Here is a 25843-nt window from a genome sequence, read left to right on the forward strand (position 1 = left end):
AAGTGTTGTCACCTGCTGCTTTCTGAATCAACGTCCAACACATGTTGACCTTCATCCAGGTTCTCTGGCGGTTATCCAGACTGACAGCCCCACACTGTGCATATAAACCAAGCTCCCCCCCCTCTCTACTCCAGTCAGCAGCAGCTCAGCTCATGGAGCCAGCGACCGTTGGGTGCTACTTCCACATAGCCAGCCAAGAAAGGAAATGCAGATGAGACCGCAGCCATTCACAGAGCCGCTGCAGTGCAGGAGTCACAGAACACAGATCTCCTATTGCTCTCCATCATTTTATCTTTTTATCTTTTTAATTTGTCCCTACTTTTCTCCAAGTCATTACGAGGTTCAGGTAAACAATATACAGAAATGATTTCTGTGTAAAGGTCCATTTCACTGCTGGATCCTCTGTGTGTGTTTTGGGTTTGCAAATCATTTTGATTTGAACCGTTTTTAACTTTAGTGAGTGGGTTCTAGTCGTGTGTGTTTTGTGTTTCTTCTATTGTGTAGCAGACTTTGCTGCTTGGACTAACTGATCAGGTCAATGATGTGTATACTAGGGATGTAACCATGCCAACAACTCACGGTACGATAATATCGCAATAACAAGTCCACGGTACGGTATTTATCGCAATATTGAAAAATAAAAAACGTTTATTTTGAAATGTATTTAGTTATCTGATTTGTACAGCATTTTAGTAGGATAGTAGTATTTTAAAGTGTCAAAAACAAAGTGACAGTAACAGACTGGAACAAGAACAAGCAGTGTTTTTGTACCTACGAGTACTACCAAACAAAGTAGGCATTTTCTTTGTGCCACTGCGTCTCACAAATGAACAAGGACATTTAATAATCAGACCTCACAATAAAATAAATCAAGTTTCACTTTAGTTTGTCAAGTAACTCAACTCAAACCAGGGCTGGACTGGGACAATAAGAATGATACACCCAGCCAGGCCACTACCAGTTTTCTTTGTGCCATTTTCCTGGATTTATTTGTCAATATTTACAGCGTTGCTTTTTTTTAAATGTTGGACTTAAATGCATGAATCTGGTGCACTTTGAGGGGGAAATAAAGAGACTACACCCACAGAACTGTATACATTTCAATAATCATACAATCATAAGAGCATGGCCATAACCAATAACATCCCATTTCCAATATGAAAAAACATTGAAACTTGTTTATTTATTTGTTTTTGGTTCATTTATAGTTGTGAGTGTCTGTGCTCCTGAACCAGCCTCTCCTGTCTCCCCCCTCTCCCTCCTCTCCCGCTGCTCCTCGCTGTGTGCACCCTGCTCCGTATTGGACGGGTTCAATGCAGAGACTACATTTCACTATGTGAGTTTTCCATTTAATATCAACCTGTTCTTGTCGTTTTGTCTCATTTGACACAATAGCCTAAATACTTGAAGAATGGACAATTATTTTCAGCCTTAATTATAGTTCAGCTACTTTCTGGAATCTGGCTCTATTTTAGGGCAAGAACAGCAGCTCGGTCTGGAAGAAGTGTGTGTATCTGAGCATGCTACGTTCACGCACAGGGAGGGAGACGCAAACTAATTGTTCCAAATGTGTCAACAATTCTATCTAAATAAAAGAGATACCTTGTCTGGTACATTTAATCAAGTATTCAACTTAAGTACTAATTTGTCAAACTTGTACTTTACTTGAGTATTTCCATGTTGTGCTACTTTGTACTTCTACTCATTTATTTTACTTTGTACTTATCTACATTCATTTGACACTATCCCAGCTACTGTTCCCATATAAAACACATGACATTATGATAGGATATAATGCAGCATGGCACCAACAGTATGCATGTTTAAAATGAACACACTACAACAAGTGAATGCTCTTACATGTGATTGTAAGCAATTAGAAGGAGGAATAACTTAATATTCTAAAATAATATCATTTTCAAAAGAGCCATGGTCTATAATGAGTAATTACTTTTGATACTTAAATTACATTTAGCTGGCAATACTTATACTTCTATGCAATATTTTGAATTCAGGAATTGTACTTGTAATTAAGTATTTTCAGAGCAAAGTATTTCTACTTTTACTTAAGTAAAGGAGTATTCTTCCAACGATGGTTATATCTCCAAAGGTTTAGAAGCCTGCAGTGCTTCAGTTATCACAGCTTTATTATCATTTTGTTTTGTACTAAAGATGATTCTACTTTCAGTGAGATGGTGGGTTGCACTTATGGGCTATGAGTGTTGTGTTCTTATTGCAGTGGCGTTAAGCTAGAGGTCTCAGAGATGAAGCCCCCTGCCATCCCCATCATTGTGAAGCAGACCCATCTCCACAGAAGATACTTCCTTTCTCCGTGTGTCCAGCATAGAATACAAAGAAAGCTTCTGAAAATACACATTTGCATTGTTGTCTTTTATTGACCATCACAACATTATAATATAAATTATTGACATAGGATCATATAAAAGAGATATTTAGCTGAGGAGAAAACCACTACATGTTCATTATTTGTTCTCATGAAAGCGTAAGGCAGAAGCTCCTCCCAGTTGGATGAGAGCCGAGCCCTATGACAGCAGAGAGATACAACAGGGACATTCACAGCATCGTAAGACCACCATTCGGTTTGGATCTGCATCGAGGAGACCCGGCAAGGCCTACATGTAGCATTCAAAAAAGGTAGTAAAAATAAGTTATGCAAACACTCCAGCACCGTGAACGCGACTGCAGAGGTTCACTGTATTATAAATAATAATAAAAAGGTCTTTGAACATTCGTAGAGAGGCTTCCCGGCGAAGCTGCAGCGGACAGTCTGTTTAAAGGCTTCAGGCGACAAAGGTTCTGGACACATTTTATAAAAAGGGTTTATAGAAAAAGAATATGAATGAATGTATTATCTTAAAGAAAAGCATGTCAGTCTCTCAGCACGATAGGCTCAAATCAGACATCAGACAGTTTAAACAGACAGCTTCTAAAAAGCAGACCTTTCATTTCAGATAACATTACATTCCTCAACGTTGCATGGCACCATCTAACACACACACACACACACACACACACACACACACACACACACACACACACAGAGAGAAAAGGAAACAGCGAAAGAGAAAACACAACACAAAGTACCCTCACAGTCTCCATGCTGCAGGAGACACAATCTTTGGATTTCAGCATAAAGATTTTGATAATCAATACAAAACGTTCCTCAGCCACCGCACACGCACACAGGCTGCGCGGGATGGCGCGTCCATCCGCCTCTGTCGGCCTCCAGTTCGGGTTCTCAGCTCTTATTGGCTGACTTCTCGCTAATACAGTTAATGTGACGTCAGGCCACGATTTCATGTCCATATTTGACCCTGATCGATTGGGGCTGTCCACCTTTGGGCCGTGTTTGGACCCCGGAGCAGACCCCCACCCCGCACCCCTTCATGTCAACATATTCCTGTTATAGATGGAAATACAAGAGACTTCTCTGAGATAATGTGACCGGAATTTCACTCTAAAAAGAAACATCCGAGTAACAATATGAATAATTATGATAATACTTTTTTTAGTAGCCCAATCAAAATGATTTCAAAACGCATATGTTATCCCAAAAATACATAACCTTGACTGCCTCACCTGGGACAGGTTATACCTTCAGGTGACAGGGTTTGCTATTGGCAGCCGACAGGCCTCCCTTCCCTCCAGGGGTTTGGTTTCAGACCAGACCCAGAGCCATTTCCCGGCCACTAACGGCGGGATGGAGTTAGCAGTGCACCGGCAGCATGGCTCTTCTTTATTGGACGTTACATCGTAGAAATTGGTTTGTTTGTTTTGACTCTTGGGCGCAACACGAACGCACCACCACTTTGGAGTTTTTGGACATTTTGGACATCGTCATTAATGAGCATCCCTTCACACACACACACACACACACACACACACACACACACACACACACACACACACACACACGCACACACACACACACACACAGTCTCTGGCTGAGTTTAAATATGAATGCTGGTACTGGAGTGATTTTATGGCATGGTCCCCGGGTCTCCTCTAGTCGCTGTCCGACTTGTCCTCCTTGGCCCCGGCGTGGTTGTACAGTCCCTGCGCCATGAGGTGCAGCGCCAGAGCGTTTTTATTCCCGGTGGCTTTCTTGATTTTGGCCCGTTTGTTCTGGAACCAGATCTTGATCTGGGACTCGTTGAGGCCCAGCTCCCCGGCCAGGGCCTGCCGCCGCTGCTCCGTCAGGTACCGGTTCCCCTGGAACTCCGTCTTCAGCCGCTGCAGCTGCTCCGCCGTGAAGGCCGTGCGGGGTCGCTTGTCCTCCGGGCTGGGGGTCAGGGCCTTCTTTGGTTTGCGGGATCTGGGCCCTTGAGGTGTAAAGTTCAGTTAATATTTTTCATATTTAAAAATCACAGGTGTTTTATTAAAGTGTGAGCTGGTCCCGTGAAAACAGAGTGCTCCATGAACGCGTCCCTGCACCACCCTGAGAGAAAGGCTCTCAGCAGGTGGAGAAACATGTTCAGTATTATTAAGTCCCTGCTATTAAACCAACTATTTGAATGTAGCATATATATTAGGCCTACCTTTGTTTGGAACGGAATGGTGACTTTGGGTCATAAGGAACTACACGCTTTGGGGAAAATACTCGCTTTTAAGTGTAATTTAAATAAATAAAAAATCCACAGACACATTTAATCACAGCTGTAAGGGGGAATATGGTCTGTTATCATGTGGCTCAGGGAGGAGGGAGGACGTGCAGATGGGGGTGGGGTTAGGATGGAGGATGGGGAGTTAGGCGCCTCTTTCTCTCCCTGTTACCATAGGAACTCCATTTAAAAAAAAAGTACTTTCCTAAAATTAGCCATATCTCTTTTCGTTACTAATATAATATTCTGACATTTCACGATAAAGGCAAAGCGGAAATAAAGAGAAGGAACATTCTGCCTGGGCCTCGGTGCGTAAAATAAAGAAGAGCTAGGCCTACATATTTTACCATCCAACAGTTGTAATAGGTGAAACAACAGGGACACCAAGCTACATCTTTAATCAATTTATAAAACCTTTCTCACTAATTCCCACAGTGTAATAGTCCTACCCATGCAGCTCCCTGCCTCTTTGTGGTCACTTCCATATGTCGGGCCTGGACCTCGATGGAACTTTTTTTGAGTTTCCATACAACAACACAAACTATCATTCTCACGGTTTTCGCTTCGTTTTGGGCTTTTTCCTCCCGCCCCTCCAACAGATCGCAAATCCCCTTCCTCTGCTGGGTTTCTAGTTTTGAACATTATTAATCAGTTGCATATAAATCACGACAAAGGAAAGTCCAAGTGCACCATGCGTCCACTCAGAACATAACACTGCGAGCAGCCATACTGTGTTCATGATAAAACATGATACAACATGATACAACATGATACAACATGATACAACATGTGTGTTAAAGCGGTCCGAGCCCCCCCGGCGGCGCAGAGACAGAGGTCACCGCTTCACTTCGAGGATGTTCGTAAAATAGAAACGCTATAAAAAATGACTTGTTTATTTCGTTGGCGGGTTAAAGGGCTTTGAAGTTTTATTCAGCATTTCACATCGAATCTTTCTCTTTTGGGACACACGGCCCTCACTTTTTAGACCCCGCCATTGTCAAAAAAAATATGCTAATGGTATATCAACAAAGAAGACTGATGAACAATGGCGTTAAACTTGGTTTTAGTTCGCTTCTCCATATTGTAACTTAACTTTCGACTTGTATTTAACTATAACTTCGTTTTCATGTCGCTTGCTGAAACATTAAGTCGTGTTGTCAACTTGAAGGTGATTTTAAAGCAAACATTCCCATCCGAGACTTTCTCATTTGCGTTTAGAGTAGTTTGTTTTATTTAAATAGGTCTCGGCTCGGTTTTTTATTATTGAAATGATTAAATAATAAGATGATTATATGATGGTGCAATAAAAGATAAGGTTGGGGGTCGCAAAGCTCAGAGAATAAAATGACATTCTCTTTCTCTAAGAAGTGCTATCCTCGAGAGCTTTGAAACCGGATAAAGATATCCTGGGAGTATTTATTCTCTGAAAAACATGTAGGCCTATCTGTTTTCAGTTGAACGGACCTTAAACATTCCTTTAATTTATTTCAGTTATTTTAATTTAACGAAAAGTGGACCAGCGATATTTCCACCAACCTGCTGACGGGCGGTCTGAGTAGCGGGTACAATAAACCCAGGCCGGCCACAGCATCGGCTTGGAGGCGGGGGCCGAGCTGGCCTCCCCCCGGCCCTCGATCGCCTCCTCCCCGGCTCTCAGCTCCGGCCTTTCGGCCACAGTGTCCGGGTCCTGCTGGTCGGATTCTCCCGTCTCGTCCTGCTCCTCCTCGCCTCCCGCTCCGCGCTGCTGCGCATTTCCAGTTCTCGACTTCCTCCCTGTCTGCTCCTCTCTGCGGAGGATCACTGCCAGACTGCCCCCATCCCGGACCAGAGTCCCGTCCTTCCTCTTTCGTCCGAAGTCCGGTCTTAAGATGTTGTCTATATAGAAGTTGGTGACCCTGTGGGCCTGCTGCTGGACAGGTGGCTGCAGGAGGGGCAGGATGGCCCGGTTGGACTCCTGGCCGGAGTCCTGTGGGCGCTGCGGGTCTCTGCGAGCCTTTCCTTCCATAGTGATGGATCCGGATCCCCCTCAGCCTCTGCCTCTGGGCCCTCAACACAAAGTAACTCCTATGTGCTGTGGTCCGCTTCACTTTATTTTCGATGATTAATGATACCCTTTTTTGACCGGAACACCAAACCTTGAAGAACCTGGACTAGTTCCTTTTTTTGGCACAATACTTTCTTTTGTTTTTGCTGACGCGCCGCTTAGAATAAGGACAGAATAAAGGCATGCTCAGCTTCTAATAAAAAGCCTCATGCCAGGACTTGATGCCATATTTTTATTTACTTCAAAATCGTAAAAGTGGTGGGGAAAAAAAGAATTTCTTTGCAGTCCCTGCACACTAGTTTTGATGCTTCTAGCAGGACTAAAGTGCTCTGATAAAGACGCCGCTCAAATACTTTCACTACGGAATTTGGTTTTCATTTCTGATTGGCTGATGAGGTTGTGATGACGTTGTACTCCGGCTCTCCTAGACACGTGCCTCGGACCAATAGAGGTGCAAAATTGGTGTCATGTGATCTTCCCGGAATTCCCTGGAGACGGAGAATAATGGTTTATGATGCATTCAGGTTACAGCGGAAATGTGTAGCCTAATTATTTAAACATTTAAAGGATTTTAGTGTTATGGTTAATGTAGCTCCTAACGGAAAACAGTGATCAGCCCAGCTTTGAGTGATAGCCTATCAGCGTGTCTTATAAGATGGGTCCACACTGTCCCAGCAACACATCAGCTGCTGGGCGCCGGTGTTTGTGGGATGGACACCATTGCATTGGTAGCCTAAAAGAACCAGTTGTATTTTACAGATTGTATTTTACACTGTACATTATTTAACATTTTACATTCAGTTTTTATCTTATTCTCTTTTCAATGTAGCTTATTTTTGTATTACGTGCACATTGTGTCACTTGCACTATTGTCTAGCACTACTTCATTTCAAGTTTTCCATGTTTGTTTTGAAGTCTTTAGTTTGTTGCATGTTTCACTGCAGGTCGATCCTGGGACATCAGATCTGCATTGCATGCTGCACCTTGGACAATGAAGGCTTTGCATCTTTAATTGAAATACAGCTGAATAATATTACATGGAGCTGAACATGTGTAAAAGTCTGAATTCATTCCTCTCATATTTACAGCAGGTGCATGCTCTGCCTGCACTCCATCATTGGACCTGTGGACCAATAACCAGCCTGCTTCCAGGAGTGTTCAAGTCCATCTGGAGATCATAGCACCTGGGCCAAAGCACCATGCGTTGGTTATGGTGGAGCAGTGTCCTGCAGACTGTGTGGGTTGTCATTCTGTAGGGCGCTGATAACAGCCTGTCCGCTGGGGGGCTCGGCGGGGGTATGTAGCCTTAGGGCAACGTTCCTATAGAACTGTGAGATGGGGTATTTTCCTCTTCTGGTTCATTTAAAATATAACAACAAGCCTGCTCCAACCCATGTGTTTGTTTCTTAGGTCTATGCAGTAGTGGAAAGTATGATACTTTATACTTTTACTCAATATATTTTGTAGGCAAATGTTGTACCTTTTACTCAATCACTTATTTACTTAGCTTTACTGAATCAACAACTACATTATTATATACTATTATAGATTAAACTACTATATAAAGTGAGACAAATAAATCCAACTAAAACCAAGTGCACCATTAAAGTGATGATCACAACCATTTACATGGTGCTTAAATGTGCCATTATGGATCAAGTATATTTTGATGCTAGTAGCCATACCTTAACTTAAATACAATTAGGAATGCAGGACTGTTCCTTGTAACTGAGTATTGTTACACTGCAGTATAATTATATAGATTATATAATAATAAACGATATAAAGTATAATCTGAGGACTTTCTATTCGTCGCGTGCAAGCATGGGCCAATAAATCATTTTGTCTTTGGATCAGGCGAACAGGATTTCGCTTCAGTTCGCTCACACCCGCGTGAAATGAGTCGCCCGCTCACACACACACACACACACACACACACACACACACACACACACACACGCACGCACACACACACACACACACACACACACACACACACACACACACACACACACTCTCTCTCTTTTTAGGCTACATCGTTAAAAAAACACTTCTGTTTCACGTTCGTATGCATAAAAAAATATGACTGTATTGGTGGCGACTGAAGGTAATAAATGGGAAATAAAAACAATTATACTAATATGTATTATTCATATCGGACTCTGAAATATTTTTTTAAAGTTAAAAGTCTCAAAATGTAAATAGTCAAAAATGACAATGCAGTTTAGAGTTGATGTTTTTATGAGGCCGAGAGAGTTCAGGAATAATGATCGCATGCATGAAGGAAGAATAATCATATAAGGAGAAATATGTCATATTGATTCTGCCAAATGACCAATTACTAAAACCTCTGTTTCCTGACAGCGCGGTGTTGGGGGGCCTCGCGGGGTCTCTGCCGTTATTCAGAATCACAATCTCTAAAATACTAGCACTGCAGGTGAACTTAGATGAGGGCTCAAATTAAATTGCTAAAGAAAGCTTAATGATTTATTTTGTAACCCTAATTGAAAGCCGCTGACCATGGGGATATATTTCACTCAACCGTCCTTTTAAAAAACCCCATTTGTTCGATGAGTTGTAACAGATAACAACATGTGCTGTTGAAGAGCTCATTTACAAAGTGTTCGTTCATTTGATTGAACCTTCAACAAAAAACAGAAACGCGGATGAAAATGTCACAAATGTGCCTAATTTCCAATTTAAACAAAGGACATACATCTATGACAAAAACGAGATTAAGAAAACCAAATCCATCAAAACACTTAAGTAGTATTTTTCTTAATATTGCACTTCCAACTGTTACACAGAGAGTTCAGGGGTGACACAGTTATGAGTATTTATTACAGACATGCGGTACGCGTAAAACATGAGGGACACAACCCGCTCTCTATATGCCGCTCTCCTGTTCGATTTCCGTGTGTACCTATGTAGGCTACTATTACTAGGCCTACGCAATCTTAATAGTAACGTATTGTTATTTAATGTATACAATATTGCACATGATGTTGATTGGAAACGTAAGAGATATCAGGACCGTTATGGTGTATTGTATTCACTTAAAAGAGCGGTCTCTGTGCTAATCCTGACTGAAGGAGAATGATCTGAAAAAATTGAAATCATTAATAATAGAGGAAGACGGAGAGTTGCGCTGCGTTCTGAGATTCTCCTGGTTCTCTCAATTGTTTGTGACGGGAACCGGAGTGTTGCCTTCACTGTCCGGCCGCGCTGCGTATTACACAGCCGACTCTTAATCTAAGTCATGCAGCCTGTGAATACCTGAGGACTTTAAGGCTTTTTTAGAAAGGTGTTGCACATAAACTGACGTTAATGATTTCAGTTTATGATTTCAGCTTTAATAAGTGTTATACGTGTTATGCACTAGTTTTGATAATGCTATACATAGGCTACTGCATGGTATACCCTTCCATTATTAAATTAATGGAAGGATGCAAGAGCATTAGAACCAGACAGTAAAGGAACACGTGCTGCTTCTGTCTGATCCTGTGTCGCTGAGAGAATCCTTTCATACCAGATTTGAACTTTCAAATTGACCCACATATCAGTATTTATTAAAAAAACAGTTCATCATGACTAACATATCAGAGAATTTCTGAAGAACATAAGTATACAGGCAGAAGGATGGAGAGAAATGTCAGATGAGTGCAGACTTTTAACGCTACAGTAGTGAGAACACAGGTTCTGACCTTTATATATACAGTAGCGGCAAACTCTGGGGAAGAGCCGGGAAGCCAATACGGAAGTGCCACACACTGCAGTTCATATATTGGCCGATAGGCGACGGCTGCAGAAAGGAGCAATTTCCATAGATCCCCATGTTAAAATGCCCAACTTTACAGCAGAAAAAAACATGTTTCTACCCCTGGCTCCAGGGCCGGACTGGGACAATAAATCAAGCCGGGAATTATACACCCTGCCAGGCCACTACCAGTTTTCTTTTGTACCATTTTCCTGGATTTATTTGTCAATATTTACAGCATTGCTGCCCATAGTGATAGCCCTAAACTTGAAATCTACTACCCCAGAATAAACATATGGACATGGGTTACTATTTAAAAAAAATGTGCACATCTATTTAGGAACCTATCCATGTGAACATATTTTTTTTTTTTAATGTTGGACTTAAATGCATCAATCTGGTGCATTTTGAGGGGGAAACAAAGAGACTCCATATAAAACAGAACTGTATACATTTAAATAATCATAAGAACATGGCCATCACCAATACCATACCATATCCAATATGAAAAAACATTGAAACTTGTTTATTTGTTTTTGGTTCATTTATAGTTGTGAGTGTGTCTGTGCTCCTGAACCAGCCTCTCCTGTCTCCCCCTCTCCCCCTGCTCCTCTTTGAAGCAGCAGCAAAGACTAGTTTTAGCTCTCAACAAGTTTTTAAAGTGTATCTTGCCTTTTTTCACCTCGTTAACATTTTTTATTATTATTCATGCATATTTTACTAATCGCTCCCCCCTCAAATGTAAATATGTGTTTACATAAATGGTGACCAAACCGTTTGAGACCCACAGAGAACTTAGACTAAGTTAACTATCTAAACACTCAGAGTCCTTTACCTCACCTGAGCTGTAGTTATCAGTCTCTCAGTCTGACAGGAGAGGACTCTCCTCCACCTTGTTGACAGCTCATTATATCCGTTAGCGCCGCTAGCTAGCACCAGATGCTAACAACAACAATACACGTAACCGGTGCTCGCGCTTTCTCTCTCGCTCGCTCGCGCCACATACACACCCTCCCCAGCTTGAATGACACACAGAGACCAATCGAGGGCATTAGTGTATGATCCGTATGAAAGTGGCCATGTCGGCAGGCCACATCATGTAGACAGCCAGTTACCCTCTGTGAGGCAGAGTCAGACCCACATTTGCGCAGCATTGCGTTCACAATACATAGGCCTACATTTAAAAAAAAAAATCCTCAGGCCAGCAGGCCACTTAACAGGCCAGGCCATCGGGAAACCTCCCGGTCCTCCCGATGGCCAGTCCGGGCCTGCCTGGCTCCATACATTTTTATTATCGATATAGTTAGATTCCACCTTCATGATTATGGATCTGTGAGTGAATTGTTTTCTAACACGACCCTTTTATTTATATTAGGTCTTAAAGTTTTTGCATAAATTAGGCGTTGATGGACACGTACATGCCTCACTGTCAGCTAACAGCAACTTGTCCACTCTGCTAGGCTACAACCATAGAGGCTACAACGTTAGTTAGTCGTAGTTACTGTACTTGGCCCTTTAGCTTTAGCCGTGTTCGTGGTGATTGTGGGAATATTGTTACAAATACCAGACAATTAAGATGTCGTGCTGTGCGCTTGAATGTACTAACAGAACTTCCAAGAAGTCTACTTTCAGCTTTTTTCGGTGAGTAAAATGATAATATTATACATGTTAACCCCAGGTGTTTGTGTGCTTGTTAGCTTAGCTTGTTATGTAGCTTATTAGCCAGCTAAGGACGTAACCCTTTATACATGTGTATATATATATATATACAGTTTAGTTTATGATTCAGCCTTGGGTAAGACTTTTATAGTCTATGGCTATGACGCCCATAATGCTAAATGGGAGCAAATGTTAAAAGGGGACACAATTATCCCAGTGGTGGCCGCCGGAGTCCGCCGCCGAAGCTAACCGGAGCCGTAGCTAGCCCTTTGCGGCTCCGTTAGCTTCGGCCAGCGGCGGAGCCCGGCCTTATAACTGGAGATCAAGGAATGCAGCGAAACGCGGACTTGGTTCGCCTGCAGCCTGCTATAGTATTAGCTAAAGAAATGATGTTGAACAAGGCTTATTAAGCTGAACATCGCCACAATTGTTCTGCTATGTATCGGTACTTATTTTATTTTCTTAACGTGTGAATGACAAGCATTAAGAATAACAACAAATAGCTATTTATCTTGCGTATTGTCTCGTTTGATTATGAATGTAACGTTTATATAGTGGAACTACACTGTTTTATCGAAACCAAAGTGCGTGGGTTTTGATAAAAGTAACTTGGTAGGCTCATGCATGTATTTCAGCAGGAAATGTGCAACCTAGATTACATTTACCAACACAGACTATATAGAAATATTTGTAAAAGTTGTTCATGCGTTATTAAGTGAATATGGCATTAACCCTCCTGTTGTCTTTGGGTCGGTTTTCATGTATCCAGTGGGTGCTGAACATCCGGAGGAATAAATGGACCCCCAACGTTTCTTCTCGCCTGTGCAACACTTTGAGAGTCATCCCTTCAGCACGGACTCATGGGTACAGATCCTTTGAAAAAAATAATAACTTGGTTCCATTTGTGAGTGTAAATTGTTGTTACTAATTAAATACATGTTATACATCATACAATGCTAAATAATTGTTATGGCACAGCTTGCACATCAGTGATGAGTAATGTTCTTTTGATTAAAGGCCAAATTAAGATTTTGCCAGTTAAGTAAAGAAACATAAAAATCGAATTTTTTTGCAAACCATCACATTTCTCTTCAATTTATGCAAAGACTCTTTATCATAGATAGAGAATTGCCATTCCCCCCCCACATATTCTATGTTAAAAACAGATGAATTATATTACCTTTTTTTACATTATTTTAATAGCAACATTCATTCATCTGTTGTCATCTTATAACTTATTTATCTTAACAGCTATCACTGTAAAAAAAAAACATGATTTCATTTCATTTTACCATACAATATTTATCTTTACATTCTGTTCTTACATTATGTCTTATTATATTTACGTGTATATAGATTTCTGCCTGCACTAATTTATTATTCTTAATTTAATTTTGAATTTCTTTTATTGTTTTATGTCTTATATAACTATGTTGCATTGTTGGAGGAGCTCGGGACAGATGATTTTCATTGCCATTCCTACACTGTAGCCTATGTGCTATGACATAAATCCTTTGAATCTGAATCTTGGAAACACGTCATTGTAGAATGGATTTACTGCATAGTTAACATGTTGGCCCTCTATTGTCTTTTACAATGCACTCTTAAATTTAAAACAACATTATTCAAAAGAAAGTTGAATATCTACAGACCTCACAAAGTTATTTGATGTGTTTTTGTTTATTATTTTTATTAGGGAAGGAGATGCCTGAAAAACACTGCAGTGCCCACCATTTTGTATTTCACCAAAGAACAACAGCCTAGAACAGTGCTTCTCAAACTGTGGTCCGCGGACCACTGGTGGTCCGTGAGCGCCCCCTAGTGGTCCATGAGTATATTGGTAACATTTCACATTTGAAATAAATAAATAAATACATTTAAGTTTTCCGCACTCTCGTGGGAATATCTCCGCAATGGAGCAAGCTTACGTTTCACTTACGATTGCATGAGATATCCCAGTGCAACACCTTCGTCACACATGTTGCCACCTGTTTGTACCATTTCCAGGTGATTTGTAATTGTTTTTTTATATTTGTGGAGTTAGGTGGTCCACGAGTGTTTTTTTATTGGTTAAGTGGTCCTTGGTATGAAAAAGTTTGAGAAACACTGGCCTAGATGGAAAAGCAGGGTGAGTAACAATGACGAGGTAAGTGACACTCCTAGTTCGACTGTTAACAGCAAGGAGGAGGAGGTTGCAGATGTCGACCATGGTAGTGGTGAAAACAGTCTTGCTGCTGATCAGAGCAATATCATTATGATACAAGGCACGCCTGAAGAAGCCTTTGTTGTTCCACATGTGGAGCGTAATGACGTTCCAACAGCCAATGCTTGTGAGGAGGATGTTGGTTTGGGACGCAGCAGCCAACAACGGAACTCCGCCTCTGTTCACTCTCACACTTGGGCTTTAAACTAAGACGGGTCATACTGAATAGTTTGTGCACACATTTCTAACATGTGATCTTTCTTTCATGTAGGACGCTTGAGGGAAGTTGCAACGCCTCGGCCAATGGGATGTCTTCTCCACGTGAAAGACATTGAAGGCATCATTTATAACTTGAGACCATTTTCCAAAAGTGATGACTTGTATTGGCTTGGGCAGTAATGGATTACATCTAACACGAATCAAGATCGTATAGAGAAAAAGGAAAGTCTAATCCTTAGATACATAGGAAAAGATGTAATCGGATTAGTTTGACTTTTTTTAATAATAGGGAAACTCAGGATTACAATCTTATTCAAAACCTAAAAAGAGCATATAGTGTTTGTTGTAAAATGATCAAATGGTATCTCTTCTCTGGAAGCCGTACTGTTCTGGAGGATAATACTTTAATTGTGAATCTGTACACCTACTGCCTGAATCTGCTTTATGGTATTATATTATACATTTAAGTAAAAAAATCATATTAATATTTCTTCTCTCCTGTGTTTATTTGTATTGCATTTGATATTGAGGTAATCCAAAACAAAAAGAAAGTTATCAGGTTACATTACTTTTATATCTTGATACTCACATGAAGTTACTGGTTGTGTTTTTGGCAAGTAGCCCTCCCAACCCTGTACATAAGTTATATCATTTTAATTACTGATACAGTTGTTGCACATCTTTAATTTATTTTCTAGTGTACTTAAGTCATACAATGATTCGAAACCTTTACTTTTCATAAAATGCAAGATGTAACTTTCTATGTGTATTTATCACATTTTCAATGTGAAATAGATCTGATTAAATAAAGAGTAAAAGCACAATCTTAAATGTTGACATTTATCATTTTCCTATGCTTATTGTTAATGTAGTGGTGTTATAAACAAAATGTTGTCCTAAAGGAAATTAAGATGTTTTTTATTTGTTGACAAAAGACTTAAAGTTGATGCTCACAACATGTGGGAACATTTATGGAGAAAAATGTTTCTATTGTAAAACAAATATTTATCTGCATGCTGAACAATTTCAAAACTCTCTAAAAGGTATTATCTTCTGTGACGTTGCGACCCTGTAGGGATTGTGGGTATTTCACTTCATAATTACATTCTATGGTATGCTTATGACATTGATGCCAACATACATGGGACTAGGGGAGACCTTCCTGTTGTTTGCATTGTCACTGATACATGACAGCGTAGTATTCATTGTCAAGATGTTGTGTTTTTAAACTTGGGACTCTTTTCAGACTGCTTGGGAAAAGATTTGAGCCTTAACGTGTAATGTTTTCTGTATTGTATGGTAAGCTTATCCTTTCATTTGATAGTCCCATTTGGATGTGATAGCTAACATTTTCAGTAAGCAGTAGACAAAAGAAGTGAAAATATGAATGTAATTTATTTTCAATATTTACATAAATACAGAATTATTTTAACAAATAAAATAACAAAAAACATCATAACAAATACAAAATAAAAGGTTTGACAGACAGCCATGCCCAGCATGGGCCTGGAGAGCTACAGAGTCCATTGGGGGAAGAGGGGGGGTGGGATGTGGGGAAGAGGAAGAGCCTGTTAACAGTGTTATGGCTACAGATGTAATATCTAACTCAACATTAGCCATGACAGTCTGGGCTTAGCAAGGGCCTTAGAATACATACTCTAAAGGCCAAAGATAGTGATACTGACATTTTAGCAGTTCACAGTCTTTGGAGGTGGTCTTTCAGGCAAGTGGCTAGTGACTTTAAAAAAATATCATTTCCCCTCGGGGTGAAATGAACTCCATCTCGCAAAAAGCGCCCAGGACTGTCATGTCTAATGTTGGAGTGGTCAACAATGACACCATTTAGGCTGTGAACAAAAGTAGCCATAACACTGTTAACAAACTTCCAGGCTTTGTCAATTTTGACAGGATTTGCACCAGCCCTCCACCGGCGCCTCTGGGAGAGCATGATCTTCATGCCAGGGTGCCGATGGTGAAACTGGTCCAGGTCCTCCTTCAGCTGGTTCAGCAACTGAACACTGGGCACATCCCCCAAGTCATTGCCGCCACAGTGGATGAGGAGGACATCCGGGACTGCTCTTCCTCGCAGGGAGTAGGAAAAGAAAGGGAGGACACCTCTCCAGCGCAGTCCACCCCAACCGAACCAGCACACCCTCAGGTCGAGGCCAAGGTTGCTGCCGATGGTCTCTGTAGCTCTCTGGGCTCCACGCCGGACATAGCTGTCTCCGATTATCCATACAGTCACTATGGGAGGAAAATAAACGAGAGTAACAAATGCTTCAGTATTAAGTATAAAGGGTTGCTCATTTTGTTCCTTTGACAATAACATACAACATAACTATGAAATCACACCTGTATGGTTAAAAGTAACAAGAGAGCAAAACCTCAAAAAACAGATTAACAGCACACAGTTTATATATATATATATATATATATACTGTGTGCTGTTTATCTACAATTGTGCACACATGTATATACATATATGTTATAGTATGTTTGTGTGTAATGTCAACCATCTGAAGTCATGTAAAGTAAGCCAGGACCATCAACTTACAGGTTGTGCAGTTTGGCGTGGAGGAGGTTGCCATCTTCTCTTTTCTTAATGCTGAAATAAATAAAAATGGTTTAATCAATATAAAAGCATCTTTCTTTTTCTACAGTCATATTTCATTAATTACATTTAATTCACGCAAGCCATATCTCTGCTAGTTTACAAAGTTTAGTTACAAATGGCATTTATATTTGAAAAACGGTGAAGCACTTAAAAAACAATTGTATAGTGTAGGTTCAAGAACATTTAAATCAAAAGGACAAGTTTTGTAAAGTTACAGGGTATCTTACCTTCAGAATATGCCGGGAACGAGGAGCAGTGACCGCAAGCTGGGTTGTTAGCATAGACTGTGTTGTTAGCTTAATACTAAGAGCATGTTAGCTTAGCTTCTTAGCCTGAGCTAGGTCTGGAACGTCACGCTCGGTGGCAGCAGGTCCCGCTCTGTCCCGCCTCAGCACCGCCTCAGCACCGCCTCTATGCCCTTATTTGGAGCAGGCGGGAGAAGGCGGGAGGTAGACTCTGACGTCACTGTCGAGCCGTTAGTGGCCAACTCCGCCTACTAAGGGCTTCACGGCAACTCTGCAGAATCCTATGGGTGACGTCACGGACCCTACGTCCATTTATATATACAGTCTATGGTCCTGACCTGCAGAGCCTTATCATCCTCGACCAACCTGATCTCACCAGAATGCGTGACTCCACCACGACTTCTTAACACCACAATGCGTGGTGGAGTCACGAACTTTGTTACATGTACGTGTCGGCACCACGCAAACAACCCCAATGTAAAGTGAATGAGGCTCCTTTGTCGTGGTGCACACACGCATTTCTACAACGTCCCGCAGTGAGCTTTTATTCTATAAAACGCTGAGGATTCTGGGTAGTGTAGTGTCTTCGGCTATCCTAAAACTCAGAGAAAATATGTGTTTCTCCGAATCGAAGGGGGAAAATACAAAAGCATTGTACACAATTCAAACCAATCAATGTTGTGTAATTAACAAGGATAATCTGGTGTTTTTTAGTCGATGAGTAGTGCAGATATCATTGTAAAATACATCGACAGTAAGGAGAATACTTACTTCCGGGTGTAAAATTCTCCGTTATCCAATGGGAATGGACGCTCGTAATACAATACAGGGGACATGATCATTATCTTTTAAATAACGTTAACTAAAGGGAACAATCTATTTGACACAGCTGAAGCTCTGGCCTTCCTTAAAAACTAACTAATTTAATAAAAATCACAGTTGCATTACACACAACGCACTGTTTTTTGAGAACAACAATTCGTAACTAATGTAATGTTTACATTCTGACGAAAAATACAAATTATTATGAATACAAATAATATGAAAGAAGCCTCCCGTGAGTTACTACAAGCTATAAAGTAGATTTAAAAAACGTTTTATAGAATACAAGCTCACTGCGGGATGTTGTAGAAATGCGTGTGTGCACCACGACAAAGGAGCCTCATTCACTTTACATTGGGGTTGTTTGCGTGGTGCCGACACGTACATGTAACAAAGTTCGTGACTCCACCACGCATTGTGGTGTTAAGAAGTCGTGGTGGAGTCACGCATTCTGGTGAGATCAGGTTGTCCTCGACATATCTCTAATAACAATTTCCATTTCCATATCACAGCCTGAATGTGCAGTGAGGGGGGGGGGGGGGAGTGCATGCTTTGTGCCTCTGAATGCTGCTGTCTCCACATTGTGTTGTGGTGCCCAGATGTGAGATGAGCCGAGAGACAAAGCTGGGACCATCAGCTTCCTGTCCGCATTACAAAACCTCCCCGAGGGGGGGCGAGGGGGCCCCGGAGGTTATGGGACACTTCCTCTTCCACTCTGTCTGCCTGTGTATGCATGGAGGGAATTAGTGCAGGGACACATTCTGGCTCTATCGGCAAAGGGACATGAAGAAGCCGGCTGACCTGTGACCAGCAGATCATCCCGAGAAGATCTGAGCCCAGATCAGCAGAACCCAGATCAGCAGAACCCAGATCAGCAGAGCCCAGATCAGCAGATCCCATATCAGCAGATCCCAGAGCAGCAGAACCCAGATCAGCACAAGAACCCAGATCAGCAGGCCCAGATCAACATGCCCAGATCAGCAGAGCCCAGATCAGCAGATCCCAGAGCAGCTCTTTAGAAGAAATGCAACAACAGCTGTCAATCTTTACTTCCTCTCCGGCCTGGAGCTCAGGGCTGTCACTTTCTCCAGTTGTTTCCCTCTTCATCTGTCTTCCTGCAGTAATGAGGGGGGAGCCTCGCTGCGGGGAAGCAGTGTGTGGACCTGTCAGCGCAACTTACATGATGCCGAATTTAACAAACAAATTTAAATAATTGGTTTAAACGGCATAATAATAATAAGGACGATCGTCCGTTCTGTGATTCTCCAGAACACACATGTTATGATATTAGGGTCATGCAGAGTGAGATGAGATCGCTGTCCCTTTAAGAGAGAGAGAGGGGGGTGTGGCTTGTGCATGTGTGTGTACGTGTGTGTGTGTGTGCGCGTGCGTGCGTGTGTGCGTGCGTGCGTGTGCGTGTGTGTGTGTGTGTGTGTGTGTGTGTGTGTGTGTGTGTGTGTGTGTGTGTGTGTGTGTGTGTGTGTGTGTGTGTGTGTGTGTGTGTGTGTGTGTGTGTGTGTGTGTGTGTGTGTGTGGATGGCAGAGCGACAGTGAGAGAGCGTGTGTATGTTTCTGGAAGTGAAACGAGGCAGCAGAAAAACAGATGTCTGTGATGTATTTTGTGAAACAGAAGAACAGCTAAATAAATGCAACGGCCTCCCAAGAAGAGCTCGCCTCTCTCCAGTCATTTAAGCTAGAGTGGGTTATTGAACCTGAAGCTTGTTGCTTCTGCCCTCCTCGACTCTGGTCTTGGAGCCGACAGGAAAGTTCAACACACAGCTGTTTTGCACAATTATTCCACTTATTCCTAGTGTGCCACTGGTTACGGGGTTGCCGACCCCTGGTTTAGATAGTTAACTTTAATCTAAGTTATATCCAGAGATGGGGTCGTTATTAAAAAAAAGTAATATATTACATATTACTTTAAAAAAAAGTAATATATTACATATTACATATTACTTTAAAAAAAAGTTATATATTACATATTACATATTACTTTAAAAAAAAGTAATATATTACACTACTTCGTTACTCTCTACATAAAGTAATTCGTTACTTTACTCGTTACTTTACTCACAGGGCCGGCCCGCCCCTCCCTGCAGGCAGATCACGCAGACTGCTAAAGTTTCAAATGTTCTCTTTAGTTCGGTTTCCATTGTCGCATAAGACTGATCCAGATCCTGAATGTTTTCATATCTGACCGTGGCTGTTCTCTGTCTCCTGCTATCTGACCGTGGCTGTCCTCTGTCCCCTGCTATCTGACCGTGGCTGTCCTCTGTCTCCTGCTATCTGTATATTTTGCGCAGTCTATCTCTGCTCACGCTGTTGCGTCAGCGTGTTCTCCTGCGTGTTGGCCATGTGTTGCACTGGAGCCAGACTGGAGCACACCGCAAAGACTTCAGCCGAGCACGTACGAACTGCGCATGCGTGAGTGGCAATAACTCTCCTTACCAGCAGGCGGCGGTAGTGTGTATTCGTCATTCAAAACAGGCAACAACCGGAAAACAGAGAAGAAGAACAGACTACGTATGTGATATAAATAAACAACAGCTATGTGCGTTAGCTTCACCTTAGCATGTGTTCTTTGCCGGTGTTTGTTGAGGTTTGATTATGACTGATTTTAGAAAGTAACGAAGTAACGCGTGTCGGGGCAATGTTAGTAACTGTAGTGTGATTACTGAATTATAAAAGTAACGCGTTACACTACTCCGTTACCGACAAAGTAATATTATTACAGTATCGCGTTACTTTGTAACGCGTTACACCCAACTCTGGTTATATCAGTGGGTCTCAAACGTTTTGATCTAAACAATTATTTCCGAGGCACACGTTTATATGATCATTATAGTTATAAAAAAACAAGAGAATAAATGAAAAACAGGTATGAAATACTATATGAAAAAAGAATAAAGTTTAAAAGGGTGATTTGTAAAATATCCATAAAGAAAAAGTAAATCTGTTTTTTTTCATATGGGTGTTGAGAGATGTATCCATAGATCTCTTCATTTTGCTCTCAAAGTGCACCAGATTGATGCTTTTAACTTCAATATTTAAAAATAAATCTTCCCGGGGGAGCTTGCCACCGGATCCCCCCTATGTTAGGTCCACACACCACCTATAAAAATAGCACTTTACCCAGGGGCGGACTGGCCATCGGGACGTTCGGGACGAATCCCGATGGGCCGGTATTGAAGTGGGCCGGTCGGACGATGTGGGCCGGCCGGTAACCGGCAGGGCTCGACATTATAAATGGCCCGCTGGCCCGGAAGCACTATTAAGACACCCCGGGCCAGCATAACGTACTTTCCACTTGCCCGCTCGGGCCACTAAAAATATTGCTTTAAAAAAATTGTCCTGTGGTATCGGTATTTTGACTAGCAATTTAGTTAAATTGTTTCGTTTATCAATGCTACAACATAGCGTTCCGTCAGTCGGTTGTCGTTGTTGGGTGAAAAGCAAACAGCTGTTTGCTGCGGAGCGCAGCGCGAGCAGGCTCCTGTGGCGCGCTCCTTCACTACAGACTATCGCGCCACCTAACCATTCGCCAAAATGTTTTTAATACCAGCGGTAACCGGCCAAGCGCTGGGAAAAAAACAATCTTCAAATAAAAGAAAGTCACCGGAGGAGTTAAAGGAGAGTGACAGGGAGCATGAGAAGAAGAGGGAGAGAAAGTTTCAGCTTGATCGATGGAGTTGGCTTCTATAGAGTGGTGCGGTCACGCGTCCTAAAACCCTTTTATAATCTATCGATTAGATTTATGATTCGGAAATTATAAAAGTATGGTAGACATGTGGAGATTATCCGGCTGAACAAAACGTGCATTTATCAAACAGGTTTGTTTTCCACAGACCTTTCCAGCTATTTTCCAAAACCCTGTGGAGAAATCACATGGCTTTTTGTCGAGGGAACCAGCAGCTTACTTCCTGGTTTCAGGACGCGTCACCTCTCAATATGATGCCAATATAAACAAGGTCTTCTGTCGGCTCTGTACATCAATGCCGACCTATGCTGACAAGTAAGTGAAGAGTAGAAAATGTAAAGGTATTGGCGAAATGTCTCAGCAGTTTAGGATAATGAAGGTTCTAATCAAATCAATTACATAGCCATTACATGTCTAACTCCTAATGACAGGAAGGCAGAAAGCGCATTATACAAATAATAATACTCATAAAAATAGCAGACATGTTTTAACAATGACCACAATATCATTATTTTAATAAACCAAATATGAACAGAGGGCCAGTGGCATTTTACCCTTAATGTCTACCTCTGCGGTAAGTCACTAGCACCCCCCCCGTCGACAATTTACTAGCGGTATTTACTTGCGGTACCCCGGTGGGCCGGCGGTACCGAAGTTGGCCGGTCGAGAGTCCCGGGCTGATTTGTAGTCCCAGTCCGCCCCTGACTTTACCCCTGCTTACACCTATATGCCGTGAGCTGATTATCGAGCCTTCATTGTAACTGTCACACTGTGTATATGCGTGTGGGGAGTGTTGCAGTAGAAAATTCCACTGTAGCGCCCGGTACTTTAATGGGAAACCCCAGAGCCATGGAGAGATAAGAGTTACGACACTCTTTGATGTCGCCGCCAGCCGGTCACATGGTTTATGTATGCCGGTGTAGGTACCAGATGTGTTCATGTGCAATATATCAATATAATTAACATCATTGCAATACATTCGCTGCTATATATATATATATATATATATATATACAGGGCCGTATTCACCATATACATTGGGGGGGACACATCCCCCCCAATATTCAGATACACTCCAAATGTCCCCCCCAATAAATAGCAACAAAAAAAAAAGTTTAAATGTTTTGATTTTTAAAATTAAAATAAAATTGCTATTCTATAACTTCTTTATTTTGGTTATTTGTATACTTGAAAATCTATATTTTCTGTTATTGTGAACTTCACCAAAATGATATTTCTTTTCATATGTAAATTGGTTCCTTATTTTGTACCCGGGGGTGTATTTCCCTGTTGCACGTCTGCGTCCACCTTCAGTTAGCTTGATGCTCCAAGCAGGTCAGTCATGTTTTAATTTGCCCTCCATCAGTTCTGGTATCTTTTCTAGTTAGCCCTAAAGTAATCTATATTATTTTATTTCGTAATGGTAATGTTAATGAACCCTCCGTTTAGCTTCTTTGTGTAAGTAACTTGTAGTTCTGATGTTAAAACCGAACTTTTCAGGAATAGTAGCTAACTAGCTGTGGGCTAGCTGGTTTCAGTTGTTAGCCAGGGTTTGGCGGGCTAGTGTCAGCTATGTGGAAAATGACGGTGTCGTTTTGGATGTAATCCAATAGATATTTATTCATGTGGATTTTTTCTATTTTATTTTGTAATTTGTAGGGTGTGGAAAGATTTAAAACTGTGATGTGAGACACCTATGGAATACCAAAGGTGCCAGAATTAATTAAATAATAAATATTCTACAATTATTATGAAATAGTATTTCAGATGTAATAGTAATCGTCAGAAGCATTTAAAAGATACTCACACGCAGGAGGTTTGCAGTGTGCATCATAGCTTGTGCTGGGTTTAGAACGCTCAGAATTGCTAATAAACATGTTTAATGATCTTATATCCAGCGCTGCTGACCCGTATTCATCACATCAGCAACTGCAGATCGCAGAGGTCAAGCTGTAAGCATGAGCAAGAGGAAGGGTGGCAGTGACATTAGACAGTTTTTTGGGCAGCCTCAGAAAAGAAAAAAAGTAAGTTAAGAGCAGTGAGAAAGTGAGTATTGTTTCCAGTCAGATAGCTTGTTTACTGATAATATTTCTTCCATGTTCACTCTGGTGTGTTCAGAGTAAAGAGAGAGAGGGAGAGAGAGAATGTGAGCATGGCGACCAGACAGGGAGAGTGTGTGCTGGTGACATGGAGGTAAGTCAGAAAGGAGCTATATTGATGGTTAAGACAGAATAATGACAACATAGCAGTCTAATGTTAAAGGGGACCTATCATGCAAAATGCACCTTTGTACGTCTTTTAAACATGAATATGTGTCCCCGGTGCATCAGGGAACTCACCAAGAGTCAGAAAACACAACCCTCTCTATTTTCCTCTGTGCCCAAATCTCTAAAAAAGGGGTTGCAACAACGGATCTGAAAAAAACGGATCCAGATTGAGCACTGTCCTGATGTCAGGACGGTGGCGCTACGGCTATTGGGCCAACTCCACCAATCAGGAGAAGACAGCCACGTGCTTTGCCGTTCTAAAGCGCTGGAGAAGCTGTAGAAGCTGTAGTACATTTAAAAGGCCAAAAGATGGTGCTGTTCTCACTGAATCCAAAATGTCAGGCTCAGTGTTAATTTGAGCGAAATGAGGAATGGCTAAAATGCATGATCTGTTTGGTAATTTGAGAAAAAAAAAGTATAAATATGCCTTATATAGGTATGGTCCTACACTATATTATTCAAATATAGCATGATAGGTCCACTTTAATGTACAGACTCCTGTCCCCCCCCATATGTATAATGTGTATCAACAGTCTTTCTAGTCAATAGTTTACTGATATTTCTTCCATGTTCACTCTGGTGTGTTCAGAGTAAAGAGAGAGAGAGAATGTGAGCATGGCGACCAGACATGGAGAGTGTGCGCTGGTGACATGGAGGTAAGTCAGAAAGGAGCTATATTGATGGTTAAGACAGAATAATGACAACATAGCAGTCTAATGTTAATGTTAATTTAAAATGAGATCATCCTCATATGTATTTCAGATAATACCATCAAGCAGGGAGAGTGAGTTTGACAATGAGAGAGAGAGCAGCCAGGCAGGCGAAAATGAAGGTACAGGAAAGGAAGGGGAGGAGCTTGGACTTTGCCCAAATCATCCAAATGTGAAAGTCATACCCAGTCAAACCCTATCAAATAGAATACTCTACTTTCAAGAGAAGTGGTTTGAAGATCATACATGGCTCCATTACAGCCCCTCTGTAAAAGGGGTCCTCTGTTTCTATTGTGCTAAATACTTTGCAGCACAAAAGTCTAAGCTTGCGTCAAAAGCAGATTCAGCGTTTGTCAAGACTGGTTTTAACAATTGGAAGAAGGCACTGGAGAAATTTAGTGTGCATAAACACAGCCAGTGTCACAAATTATCTGTGATGACTAGGATTCAGGAGCCAGAGCCTGTTAATGTGCAACTTTCACGTGAGCTTGAAAGACGGCAGGAACAAGCAAGAAGAAATCTGATGAAGATTGTTGAGGGTGTGAGGTACTTGGCGCGGCAAGGTCTAGCTTTTCGAGGTGATCAGAAGGAGAGTGGGAATCTAAGCCAGCTTCTAAAGTACAAGGCAACGGGCGATGCAGAGCTGACCTCCTGGCTAAAAGGTCCCCTCGATTTCATCAGTCCGGAATTGCAGAACGAACTGTTGAAGGTGATGGCCAATACAATCGTCAAAGAAATTGTGTCGGAAATAACATCAATGCCAGTGGTCCAGTTCGCAATTATCATTGATGGCACCCAAGATATATCAGGAGTTGAGCAGGAGTCAATATGTGTGCGCTCTGTAGATGCAGATCTACAACCAAAGGAAGAATTCCTGGGAATCTACCAAGTGTCATCAACAACAGGGCAAAATATAGCCAAGATGGCATGTGATGTGATGACGCGCCTACAGCTTCCTCTGTCTCAACTCCGAGGACAAAC

The 25843-nt window shown here is 41.6% G+C and overlaps 1 protein-coding gene and 1 long non-coding RNA gene across 2 annotated transcripts; both read right to left on the reverse strand.

Annotated features, from left to right (window-relative positions):
• Window positions 1–3452: 3452 nt before the first annotated feature.
• LOC117461997 (homeobox protein engrailed-2b-like) lies at window positions 3453–6964 on the reverse strand. The gene is made up of 2 exons (XM_034104019.2): window positions 6159–6964; window positions 3453–4343 (listed from the first exon to the last, which is right to left on the reverse strand). Exons 1-2 carry the CDS (start codon window positions 6625–6627, stop codon window positions 4027–4029), a joined length of 786 nt encoding a protein of 261 aa, XP_033959910.1. The 5' UTR covers window positions 6628–6964; the 3' UTR covers window positions 3453–4026.
• Window positions 6965–15876: 8912 nt separating this feature from the next.
• Window positions 15877–17103, reverse strand: LOC139435610 (uncharacterized). Its single transcript, XR_011644836.1, has 2 exons — window positions 17059–17103; window positions 15877–16748 (listed from the first exon to the last, which is right to left on the reverse strand). It is a non-coding gene; the product is annotated as an uncharacterized lncRNA (long non-coding RNA).
• Between the last annotated feature and the right edge of the window lie 8740 nt (window positions 17104–25843).

The sequence above is a fragment of the Pseudochaenichthys georgianus genome, chromosome 17, assembly GCF_902827115.2.
Source record: "Pseudochaenichthys georgianus chromosome 17, fPseGeo1.2, whole genome shotgun sequence".
Taxonomy (NCBI): Eukaryota; Metazoa; Chordata; class Actinopteri; order Perciformes; family Channichthyidae; genus Pseudochaenichthys; species Pseudochaenichthys georgianus.